The sequence below is a fragment of the Papilio xuthus genome, unplaced genomic scaffold (genome assembly GCF_000836235.2).
Source record: "Papilio xuthus unplaced genomic scaffold, Pxut_1.1 DF828780.1, whole genome shotgun sequence".
Lineage (NCBI taxonomy): Eukaryota > Metazoa > Arthropoda > Insecta > Lepidoptera > Papilionidae > Papilio > Papilio xuthus.
In genome coordinates this window covers 4,476,167-4,488,832 of record NW_013529869.1, presented here as the reverse complement: position 1 = coordinate 4,488,832, position 12,666 = coordinate 4,476,167, and the positions used below count along the sequence as shown (strand labels likewise).

The window sequence follows — 12,666 nt, the reverse complement described above, 5'->3', positions numbered from 1 at the left end:
TGAGCAGGGTGAATGTATCTATTATTTTGAGGACTTTTGTTGTACCGATATAATTGATTACTTTTGATGTACCTATATATTTGCATATCTTGTCTGTTACGATCTATATGACGCTGACTGTACAGTCATATCGTAGCAGCCACAGCGTCATAAGTAACGAAGCAGTCAAGGTGCGCAAAAATATCGGTACATTTGACAAAATTGAACTCTATCTCTATATACTTGTGATACAATTTGGAATAAACTACTTCTGTTACATTCATTTGACACTTTGCATCAAATCATTTTTCAAAATTTACTAAAAGTGTTCGACGCGGATGACAGATATTAGGTAGATAAAACCAACATCAAATTTAAGTTTGTCATCATATATGCTAGTTTGGTCTCGTGGCCTTACCGTTCGCCGCCGTTGGTACGTAAGGTCGGCGGTTCAAATCCCAAGCCGCTATTTTTTTTTATATTTAAACTTTTTAATTTTAATGTCGAAGCACATGTAATTAAACTCTATCGCCGTAGTTATTAGGTACTTTTTGATATTGCCTTGGACTAATGAGTTTGACCGTTAAAGTACTTTTCTATTTCAAACAAAAATGAAGGAGATAAAGCGATGCTATCGGCATGTAATTTGTTTATTACTCATGTTTGTTAAATTTGTACCGGTAAAAATAACACTTTTACTTTTACCTTTTACTGATACTGATTATATTTAAGAAACAAAGAAAAAAAAACTGAATGTCAATATCCAAACTACATCAAATTTTTGGTCGATTGCAATAAACATTCCAGTGTGCGTGGGCGCGCACACATATGTAGATAACACTTGTACGTATAGTTTCCGCGCATACCATTCTTAAAACCCGCAAAGATCTACGCTATCAATCTACGCCCACTCACTTCACCCGCGATGGTCTGACCTAATTGTTGTTAACTTTTTTTAAATTTCTTTCTACCCGACAGCGATAATTATAAAAAAAAATTGTCGAGCAAAATTTTACATTACCAAATTTTTACTGGTTATGAAAAAATAACCCCGTGATTGATAAAATGAAAAAAAGTAGCCTGAGATTCGAACCGGTAAACTTACATATTACGGCAAACATACTAGAATACTGCGCCAAACTAGTATTATATATATTGTGACAAGGCAAAATTTGATATTAGTTAATACGTATCTGTCATATTCGGCGTGACAAACTTTTACATTTAAGCGTTATGACAGGAGAAGAAAAATATTGGGTTGCCCAGTAAGTTCGTGCCGCTTTATAAGGAAAATTGAAACCCTGTTCTCTGAAATTTTTGGAAATGTTTTTAAATTATATTGGTACGACACTATACCTAAAACGTCTTTTATTTTTGGCTAAAATTTTAAAAATTAGTTTTTATCTCAACCAATGAAATGAAATTATTCACAATATAGAAATTTTTGTGACGTTTGATAATGGTGGAAATCCGAAAATGAATGCACTTCAGCTACAGTCTATTGTAAGCTTTATATCGAAAATCAGAACGAACTTTCCGGACAACCTATAATGTTATTACAAAGTGTCAAATGAATGTAACAGAAGTAGTTTATTCCAAATTGTATCACAAGTATATAGAGATAGAGTTCAATTTTGTCAAATGTACCGATATTTTTGCGCACCTTGACTGCTTCGTTACTTATGACGCTGTGGCTGCTACGATATTTATGAGCATCTTGCATGTACTCATATATTTGACGCTGTGTATGTACCGATGTATTTGAGCAGGGTGAATGTATCTATTATTTTGAGGACTTTTGTTGTACCGATATAATTGATTACTTTTGGTGTACCTATATATTTGCATATCTTGTCTGTGACGATCTATATGACGCTGACTGTACTATATCTATGCCAAATTTCAGCTATATCCTTGGAGCCGTTTTGGAGATATCTTCAAACGAACATCCATCCAAACATTCGCATTTATAAAATTAGTGAAATTAGTATTTCTAGATGGAAGAAAAATGGAAATCTGCGATTTATCCACCCATGTTTAGGTTCCGATTGCAACCTTTTAATTTTTTGCTTCATAAAGATATAAACAAGATATATGGTTGAATTTAACATAGGATTAATTTTTTTTTCTTTGTCGGTTAATCTAAAAAAAATTGCTGCCAATTTTTCAATGCTCATGTATCAATGGTGCTCACACAATGAATAACTTTATACCCCATTATAGTTCTGAAGCCATGCGTCGGTCCGTTGGTGCGTTCGTCCGTGGCTGCTCGTAGCGGCATTGTTATGTGTTACAATATGCTTATATACCCAGGTGGGGCGAATGCTGCGCTCACAGTACTCCCGCCCGTCGCCGCACACTGGGAAGACATGGGAAAGTCAAGCAAGGCTCAAGGTAACATATTGCTTTAATTAATATACATTTAAGTATCAATTTGAATATAACAATATCAAGATTTTGCATTGTTTTTTATCGGGAATTTACTTTGTACGTTAATAAAATAACGGGCCTTAATTTACACTTATAACTCTATCTTACTAATATTATAAATGAGAATGTTTGGATGCATGGATGGTTTGATGTATGTTTGTTAGAAGGTCTCCAGAACGGTTGCAAGGATCTCACTCAAATTTGGCATACATGTAGCCGGGAAGAATACATAGATTACTAATTAGGTTTAGTTTTTTAATTCAGAGCGGACAGAGTCGCAGACGGCAGCTAGTTTAACATAAAATGAAAAGCCGATACAGCGTGATAACGATCTTGTCGAACTTTTTTGATATGTGTCAGTGATCTGAAATGCTTTATGCTTCTTTTGACAGCGAAAGAGCCAGAAGCGGTGATAAGTGATGTGGCGACGCAGCGCAGCATCCCCGGTGGTGACGGCGGGCTCGGCGGTCATGGCGAGGGTCTAGGCAAAATGTACAAACCGCAGTTCCGGATGCTGAAGAAAAGCCCTTGCTGCGATATTTGCTTTAGGATATTGTTCCTTGCTGTTGGGTTTCTTACTGTGGTATGTTTTAAATCTGACTTTAACGTGGTGGACGTGATGTCGCGGCAAACAACGCGAGCTTATGAGCGATAAACTTAAGACTTATTTCCACTAGTTAACCTCTATACTCTTTCAGCTGCAATCAATCGCGGTGATAGTGGTATCAGTAACATCAGCACTGGCCATCAAGATCTACAGCGATGACCTGTCGGGTCGATTGGTGGCTATCGTGGTGATGCTCGTAACCGCTGCGATTGCCATCTCCTTTGTCATCTATGGTTCCATCGGGGCTGTGAGGAAGCAAAGGCGACCTGTGCAATCGGTAACTACAATATGAATTACAAAGAGTTTTCCCTTTAATTAATGCGGTCGTAGAAGACCTTTAGTTTAGCGGAGTTTTTTTGCTTTTGACCCATAAAATTTTAACATTTTCGGATATTTTATACACGTCTATGTTGGCGATAAAGAATTCAATTATATATTATTATTGAATTCAGATACTGATAACTTAGCAACTTAGTACTCAAGTACTAAGTTAGGTTTTTCAACGCACATTGAATTAACCACAATACGCCATTTTAAAATCGTTATGTAAAATAAAACGGTGGTCATGTGTCGATTTTATGTGCGGTTATGGTGCAGTGGAAGAAAAAAAATTATAGGTTATAATTATTATTTATGTTATTGAAAAGCATGCCTTTAAATATTTAACATAAACAAAGAAAATACTGGCCGTAGCTTGAAACCTTCAATACCTTTTTATACACTTTCCTTATACATTGTTCGGATGAGCTGCTATATTGATTTTTTAATATCAAATTGTTGATTTCTTAGCAGTTTACTTTAGAAATATATAATGATTCATTCCTACAGCTATTTAAAAGAAATTCCAAATCCAAGTTTAGTGACTAAAGGTGTAATGAAAATTATATACGAATTTTACTAATTAACAGTATGATTGCTTTTCCAAGTAAATCAGGGTTGTTAACACTGTCGTGACCTTGGGGGATACTGAATTCATATATTCGGAGTAGGAACTCCATGATAGAATTGTGAGTAAGGATATGACATCATAATTAATTTTATAGTCAGTTGAAAATAGTTTAAATGGAAGTAAATCTTACTAATATTATAAATGCGAAAATTTAGATGGATGGATAGATGTTTGTAAGAAGTTATCGACGAAACGGGTCAATAGATCTTGATGAAATTTGGAACTGATGTAGAATATAATCTGGAAAAACACATAGGCTACTTTTTCAGTTTTTTTTTAAAGAGTCCCGAGTCGTGGAGATAGTTGTTATAGATAAATATAGAATCTTTAGTTTCCACTGTTCATGTGTGGTGTCAATTCGTTAAATAAAATAACCTTTTTTAAATTAGTCTTAAAATGGCATTAAGTTGGTTAGCCTAGGGTTCAGTGAAATGGTATACGGTGGTAAAGGTACGAAGTAAAGTGGCCTATCACGCGACCTCGTACCACGTGATTGCCGCGACTAAATCATTACCTCCATGTAAAGGTATTGTCAGATTTCATGATACAAACGGCTAAAAGTCAGAATATCTCATAATATCTTGACAATCACAGATAAAATGGAAATGGTTAATCTTTATATTTTGTAATTTACTTTATTTGATACTAAAAGTCGGTCGCGACTTCGGCCATGCTAAATTACAGCGAGATCTATACAGCTGTTCTGGAGATACCTTCAAACAAACATCCATCCAAACATTCGCATTTATAATATTAGAAAGATTAGTAAAATAAATTAATTTTAATTTAAATCTGCTACATAATTAGCGGAATAAGCGATTGATTTTAAAACTGTCAGATTTCTACGAAATATTAGACTTTTCGTGTTGAAAACATTATTGGAAGCATTTCCATTCTTGTATGCCAAAAATGAATAGATTAAAATGAAAAATTCCAGTAATTGTTCTCATTCGGATTGACTATTATTTTCCGACAGGCGCTTAACCCACAAAGACCTCGGATAAAAACCTGAAATTATCATATGTATTCTTGTTGCTAGGCAATCTCAGTCCTAGTCGTCGTAGCAGTGATCCAAGCGGTGATACTGAGCGTATCTTTGATCGTGACGACAGAGGACGAAGTCAAATTGGGCCGCTTCCTCTCAGACTCCTTCAAACTGGCACGCGACGACAATCCCAGACATGTGAAGATCTGGGCAAGGACACAGCATGATGTAAGTTATTAGTAACTAAAATACTTTGGACAATGTTTTTTATGCAATATTCTAATACAAAAAGAAGTAAAGTTCAAATCAGTTTGTCTGCTCGTAAGAGACATAGGTGTATGATGAATCTTCTTTACGTGTGCCTTTATGTAAATGTGTCTTTAATGAAGACTAAACTCTGATTTAATCTTAAAGTTTGTAAATATTCAATATTTCTCAACTTAAGGTACTTCACTAAACTTGTAAAACCGAATTCATCTTTTCCAATTTAAATAAAAAAAAACATAAAAAATACATTTATTATTTATCAATTTTGCCGCAGCAATTCAACGTAGCTATATATTTTTCAGCTCAATTGCTGCGGTGTGTACTCTGCAGAAGATTACCGAGCGCCAAACTTCCCGACTTACTTCGCAGCAAATGTCCCAATCTCCTGTTGTCCCTCCTATGACCCGGACAGGTCAGAACTAGTGCAGGAAAGAGAGAGAGAATCCTGCAAAGCCAAGAAGGAATACTACGATATTGGATGTAGAAACCTCATCATAAATGTCTTCAAAGAAACATTGCAAACTTTACTTGTCGTATCTATATTTGAAATTCTGCTAGAGGTAAGATTTAGAAATTTTTATATTTGTCGTAAAATATTTTTTTCAATAGTTGCAGCGACATCTATCGACAATTCAATGGCATTTTCTAATTCAATTCTTTGAGATAATCGCAAAAAATATTTCAGTCATAAATTTGGAAATTTAACATAAAGTTTAGCAATTTATAAATGAAGCAAAAAAGTATGAATGAGTAATATGTGTCAAAGAACAAAAAAGTCTTTGAAGCACCTGCAATTTAAAAATAGCAATAGTTTTGCTAAGTAGGTACTGTTGTAAAAATTATTGATGTTCGTTTATAATGCTCTTTTTACAGATAATCCTCATAATAGTAGGAGTAATATTGGCACGAAAAGATAAAGAACAGCTCACAGACCGAAATGACGTTCCTCCGATTGATGAAGTGATTACGACAGACAAAAAGGGAAAAAGCAAACCGTAGAAATAAAATATAAGGCGCATTTAAAACTGCCAGACAAAAAACAACTGAATACAACGAATTTATTATATTAATACTTTAACGGCACTCTTTTATATTGTTTAATGTTTAATATTTATTAAGTATAAATTCTATTTTAAATTAAATGGTATTAAAAGCCTATATTTAAAAGTATTGGGAATTTTATTAAAAAAAAGTCGAATACGCTTACAAATAATTTATTTATATTCATAAGGCATATTGTACAAATCGCTGTAAAATAACTAGAAGTAAACGCTAATGAAACATTTTCTTGTTTTATTGCAAAGCGCCATCTATGCATAAACCTTAAAAACATTTCCAGAAACCAGTTAAAGTTTCATATACCAGGTGTCGCTGATACAAGAATATTTAGAAGGCAATAAATCCAGACATTATCTTTACTTTCATAATTTTATCTAAAAAATCTTCTATTTTTTTTAAATTTTAAACTTGTGATTAAAAACACTTGGAGCACTAAGTAAATATATTTTTTGAATTGTCTTGTACAGCATCGATGGTTCAGTGGTAGAATGCTCGCCTGCCACGCGGGCGGCCCGGGTTCGATTCCCGGTCGATGCAAAATCTTTTTTCAGTTTAGGATTTCAATTTTAAAACACATAAAATCATTTATTTTTATTAAATATCAACTTTTACCCTTAGATAAGCGAAAAATATTAGGCTAGTAATTTACAAAGTATAGAATATAATTTTTACCTTCATCATCATAAGCCTAACGACCTGAGTCACCATAAAATTAAACCTATTCATCTCAAACTATTTTATTACATTATAACTGAACATGCTGCTTGATAAGAGCTAATTATGAGAGAGTTTAAGTGATTTTTAAATTAGTCTTTATTAATTATTCCGATACAATACAATCACATTTTACGATAATGAACACGTATTTTCTGTTGACATGAATAAAAAGGTTCTGTGCTTCTGGAACACTGTATACATTTTTTACTTTATTAATATTACAACATCACGTAAGTTGAAACACTCCAATTAAAAAGAAAAAAATACAGCTATCTGTTTTATCATTGGACTTTAGAGAAAACTAAAAAACTTATTTCAAAAATATTTATACTAAAACCTTTTTAAAGCTTTGTACTTAAAACAATGTTAATAACATTAAGTAGAAATGCAATGATGTACTGATGAGTTTAACTTTAAAAGAGTTCTCTTGCAGCAAACCATGACATAGAGAGATGATGATTAGTGGGAAATATCTATAAGTAAGATAAGATGTGATTTGATTTATTCATTTCCAGTACCACCATTGTATTGCCAGCAACAAATCAATACAAGTGATTGCGGCGGTGCACCAACTCCAGTCTTCTCCTACTACAAGCCTGGCTCCAGATGTGAAATAGAAATTTGGAGAGGATGTGCTACATTGAATAAATTCGATGACGAATATCAATGCGTCCATACTTGTATGTTTTCATTTTTAAAATCATCCGAAGAAACATCAGTGGAATTATTAATGCACAATGAAAGTAAGTTTTATACAGTATGTTCATTTACACAAAGTGTACACACTGAGGTATTTCTAATACGTAAAATAGTTCTTTGGGTCTGGACTAGACACAAAAATTCATCGCTTTCATACGTTTTAGTTATATAATAAATCTAAAGAAAATAAACAGTTTCAAAAAAGTTGGATGTCAACTTTCAATGTCTAGAAATAGATGTTCTATTTCTGGTTGGTATATTCTTGACAGGAGTTTTTGAACAATATTATTTTTTGAAACAGTTCTGTTTGTCTCATTGTATTTCGAATACTTACATTTTCAGGCAACTGCGATAAAAAACTTAATACTACTAAATGTACGGACGAAATTATTCCCGTTTATACATACAAAAGAAAGAAGAAGAAATGCGTACAAGCCAATTGGAAAGGTTGTAGCACTAACAATAAGTTCCCGGACAAAAAAAGTTGCATAGCACAATGCATACCTAATGTAAACAAGACAAGTTTCATAGAACAATTAAGTCACTTAGTATCTAAAGACGCAGACAATGTGAATTCAGTACTAAACAAGATTATAAAAGATAATTTCGAGGAATTGACCTTAACAACAGAATTTGTTCCAGAAGAAACGGCTGTTGATACAAGTTTAATAGATTTGGTAAAAACTTATGACATTGATGAGTCGTCAAAAGAAAATATAACAACATTTGAAGATACAACATTGGATAAAGTCGTTGAAAATACTAGCGAAATGACAACTCTAACAACTACATTAACAACGGTGTCAATAACATCAGCGGAAGCCTCAACCGTAACTACAATGCAAATAACAACCACAGCGGCAACTTCAACTGAAGCACCAAGAGCACAGATAACAAAAAGGCAAACTACAACAACAACTTTAGCACCAACTACAGCACCAACTTCAGCACCAACTACAGCACCAACTTCAGCACCAACTTTAGCACCAACTACAGTACTAACTTTAGCACCAACTACAGCACCAACTACAGCATTAAGTTTAGCACCAACTTCAGCACCAACTTCAGGACCAACTACAACAACTCCGACGACAACTACCATACCGCCATCGGGAACAGTTGAAGAAGTTGTTGTGCCTAGTGTTGATGATTACGATGACGATTAATAAGTGCTCAAGTAGGCTTTCGATCATCTAAAGAAGATAGAACAATATAGGATAAGAATCCTTTTGAAAATATTCTAGAAAAACTTTCTAACGTGACTTTGTGGTCTCTATTTATTGGTATAATTAACAATTAAGCAACCTGTAAATTAAAAGAAATAGACATTAAATATAATACAAAAATATTCTATTGCACTGTAGCAATTGAAATAAATATAATACGCCGGAACTATTACTATCTAGTTTATAACAATAATTTGATATATATCCTCATTCATTGTACAAAAGATAAATCCAGACGTGCTGCTTGCTTTATCCTGTCAATTATTAAGATTGAATCGGACCAACACAGATAAACTCCTTATCTCGAGACTTTGGTTGACAATCGAATATAATGACGTCAGTTTCTCAATACAAGGATGTAAAGGGGATTTTCCACGTGCCAGCAAAGATTTTAAGAACGGAAATGTGATTCCCTTTTTTAATTTATAATTACGCACACCTCTTATTCCGTTCTTATAGCAGCCTTGAAAATTATATTAAAGTATGTTCAGTGGGTTACGAACGCATGAGAAAGAGACATAACTAATAATTTATACATAAATGTTAATTGAGTCCTTTGTTGTCCGGTAAAATTATTAAATTGACATCTAAATACTTAAAAATTTGGGAATGAAATTACAAAATCCAATTTAGCAAATAATCACCATTCAAAGAGACGAGACAAGATAATTTATGACGGCGCCAATCCAAATGATAAAACGTCGATTAGTTGCGAAATGTAATCAAAATAAAACCCATTCAAGTTCACACGATATGTGAATGTACCGTTACCGACAAATCTTGTACTCTGCCTGTTTGTAATTTGACTAGACCAATCAGAAAGACTTGACTTAAAGGTGACTCTTCATTAGGGTGCTGATGACAACGCAAGTGAAATTAAATATTACCTTACACCACGTGTTTTTGTGAATGAATTCGTTTTATATGCAAGTTGTCGAGTCTACAATTTATCTAGATAGATTACAAACGGATAGCGTACACGATTTACCGGTGACATAAAAAGATCGCGGAAGATTGTTCAGATGATGGCCTTTTTAGTTTACCAGTTGCATACTCAAGGACATTTTAGCGAAACTCGTCTTGAATCAGTTTCCTTTAAATAACGGCTCTTAACAGTTATGTCATTTGCTTGCGTTTTCTTTTTTAAATGAGCGGAATGTTATTCGCGTAGAATTACGTAAATATTGTACTGACAATTTGACGAACTGTTTATTCAAAAAAAAATCATCGCATGCAAAGGTTGCAATTAAATTCCGTTAGGTATTGGAAGTCTGAGTAACTTTTCTTCATAATCAAGTTGTGCTTAACTCGATATCGATTTAATGACTAAGATTTTTTAAAGTTAGGTAATAAAAATATGTCTATTAGGTTTCGATTACAAGAATCTTTTAACCTATTACAATTTGTTTTTGCTGTCAAAAGGTAAAATTTATATGCAAACTTTTTCAACAATTGCAATTATCATTTTATAATCATAGATGGCGCTACAAGTCGGTAGACTACAGCTATGGAGATCATTAAATCAGTCATTATTATGCTAAACGGTAACTGCGATACGTATCAGTAGCGTGATAAACGATTATTGAAGCTATAAAAGAATAATACATCGAACCAGAATGTTTATTATTTTTAACGGAGCGCCCGGAGGCGGGAAAGCGTAACTGCGTTCCCCTTTATACTTTTTTAATCTGTTCAAAGAAAAGAAAATGAGCAATTTTATTTGTTGTGTTGTGTTAAGATAAAATGTTATGCTTTTTAATTTTAAACACAATATGAGGCTTAGGTATGATATAATTAATACAAGTAAATTGCATTTAAAAGAGAATTCAAATTTTCTCTAGCAAAGCAGATACTATGAGATTTTAAGGAAAAGTAAATGCAAAAAGTACTGCATCGACCGGGAATCGAACCCGGGCCGCCCGCGTGGCAGGCGAGCATTCTACCACTGAACCATCGATGCTACAGCAATACTTGTAAAAATGTAATTCTTATATTTGAATTTATTATTTGTTTTTTTTCCCAATCGTGCTAACGGTATATTGTCACAGCAACATGTATTTCAAAACTTTTGTTTGAACAAATGCGACTATTATTTAAAAATGAAGACAAACAACATTTCTATTTGACTGTAGAGTAACTTTGTTCAGGTGTTTTGTGGAATTTGTGTAACGCAACAGGTCATTTACATTTTACATCATAAAAAATATAAAATGGCTAGACTTTTCAAACTGAAGTTCTATTTAATATTTAAGATAAGTCCACTATAGTGATACTCTTAATTAATACATAATTTAATCGCCTTCATTTTGTTTTCTACAATTAACTATGTGATGTAATTAAAAATCTGTTGTATTATTTTTACCTACATGTTTCTGACGCGAGAAAATATTGAAAAGAAATCGATTTAAAAAGATGCCAATAGATGGCGCTTTATAAAACTAAATGCGAAACAGATGATTAACACATCTGACATAATGTCGATTTGTTTGTTGATTGATCGAGAGACACGTCGATATTTTATAGAAAAAATTCGCCTCGATTCCAGTTAAGAACTCTGATTTGTAGTTGTACATGTTTACCAGTTTTTATACATAAATTGTTTACTATAATGCTTAAAACGAATAAAAAAGTCACTCAAACACACTTTTTAAAGGGAACTTCGGTACTGTCTTATGTAATCTCGTCCTAGGAGTAGTATTACGTGTTGTTATGAAAATGTATCGATTTTAGCGGCACTTGAAATGTGGGCCGCTCACTGTGTCTAGGTCAGTCGTGTTTGAATCGAGTGTAAGTTAAAGATAAAAATCATGTACACAAACTCGTATGTTTATATTTCCAGCCAGTGATAATTTTTTATGAATGATAAAATTTCGTGTTTTCATTAAAAATATTGCGATGTTTTAGGTGAATTTTAGACTAGATTTTTTTATTGTTGTTTTGTTCTAAATTTATAATCATGTTCGGAGTGTTTATGAAGCGTTGGAAACCAAAAAGGTAGGTTAATTTGATGTTAATTGATAAAAAATAAATCATTCTCGATATTGATTACGATTACAAATTATTTAAACCATTAATTAAAATTAAATTTATAAGTTACATGAAAGTAAACTTAAAAATATCTTGTGTTTAGGTTAATACTATCTCAAGGTCAAAATGTTCTATTGCTGTGACTTGGTTGGAAGGCTATGTAGGCACTAGTTTAAATTAAATCAATTTAAAATTGCTTCGCTTTTAGCAATGAACTCATTTACTTGATTATGCACATACAGTGTCTAGGGACGTAGCCCACGTATAAAAGTCTATTTAGCTGAGTTGATCGGTGATATATGACCTCAATGCTGTATATAGCATAGGATAATGTTACCAGGTTTAGTGCAACGTGGACACGTGTAACATATCAACTGAGTTCCACTGTAGAAAAATTATATTAAAACCAGCTGTCGCCCGCGATTCTGTCCGCGCGAAATAGGAAAAAAACTTTATTAGTAGCCTATGTATTCTTCCAGGCTGTTTCACATCTAAGTCAGGTTTTAGCAAGATCCATGCAGCCATTCTGGAGATACACCTTCAAAAATCCATATTTTCTGATTGAAGTCGATACAACAATTTGTATGCAATTTTTTTTAATGCTTGAGTTAAGCAGAGAAATTATAAAAAAATTATTGAAAAAAATACAAAAAGTTTTTAATGCTTGAGTTAAGCAGAGAAATTAAAAAAAAATATTGAAAAAAAAACAAAAAGTGTATTC

General features: G+C 33.0%; 2 protein-coding genes and 2 non-coding genes across 5 annotated transcripts in view; 3 read left to right on the top strand and 1 right to left on the bottom strand.

Moving 5' to 3' along the window:
* The window catches only part of LOC106128255 (uncharacterized), a 14,893-nt gene extending 8,571 nt beyond the window's left edge, over window positions 1–6,322 (top strand). For both annotated transcript variants that reach the window (XM_013326558.1, XM_013326557.1), the window contains exons 2-7: window positions 2,293–2,373; window positions 2,802–2,992; window positions 3,108–3,293; window positions 5,005–5,178; window positions 5,520–5,777; window positions 6,091–6,322. In XM_013326558.1, coding sequence (XP_013182012.1) covers window positions 2,293–2,373; window positions 2,802–2,992; window positions 3,108–3,293; window positions 5,005–5,178; window positions 5,520–5,777; window positions 6,091–6,216 — 1,016 coding nt within the window. In that variant the 3' untranslated portion in view covers window positions 6,217–6,322. The remainder of the gene's footprint in view (window positions 1–2,292; window positions 2,374–2,801; window positions 2,993–3,107; window positions 3,294–5,004; window positions 5,179–5,519; window positions 5,778–6,090) is intronic.
* A 420-nt stretch (window positions 6,323–6,742) lies between these two features.
* TRNAG-GCC (transfer RNA glycine (anticodon GCC)) lies at window positions 6,743–6,813 on the top strand. Its single transcript has one exon. It is a non-coding gene; the product is annotated as a tRNA-Gly (tRNA).
* A 293-nt stretch (window positions 6,814–7,106) lies between these two features.
* Window positions 7,107–8,858, top strand: LOC106128221 (transcription initiation factor TFIID subunit 12-like). The gene is made up of 3 exons (XM_013326512.1): window positions 7,107–7,223; window positions 7,509–7,736; window positions 8,035–8,858. Exons 1-3 carry the CDS (start codon window positions 7,154–7,156, stop codon window positions 8,856–8,858), a joined length of 1,122 nt encoding a protein of 373 aa, XP_013181966.1. The 5' UTR covers window positions 7,107–7,153.
* A 1,949-nt stretch (window positions 8,859–10,807) lies between these two features.
* Window positions 10,808–10,878, bottom strand: TRNAG-GCC (transfer RNA glycine (anticodon GCC)). The gene has a single exon. It is a non-coding gene; the product is annotated as a tRNA-Gly (tRNA).
* Between the last annotated feature and the right edge of the window lie 1,788 nt (window positions 10,879–12,666).

Bases quoted from the DNA above. Each gene is read 5' to 3' on its own strand.
- LOC106128221 (XM_013326512.1), top strand. From the start codon at position 7,154: ATGAATAAAAAGGTTCTGTGCTTCTGGAACACTGTATACATTTTTTAC. The intron at 7,224-7,508 runs GTAAGTTGAAAC...ATTCATTTCCAG, and splicing joins TATTAATATTACAACATCAC to TACCACCATTGTATTGCCAG. The intron at 7,737-8,034 runs GTAAGTTTTATA...TTACATTTTCAG, and splicing joins ATTATTAATGCACAATGAAA to GCAACTGCGATAAAAAACTT.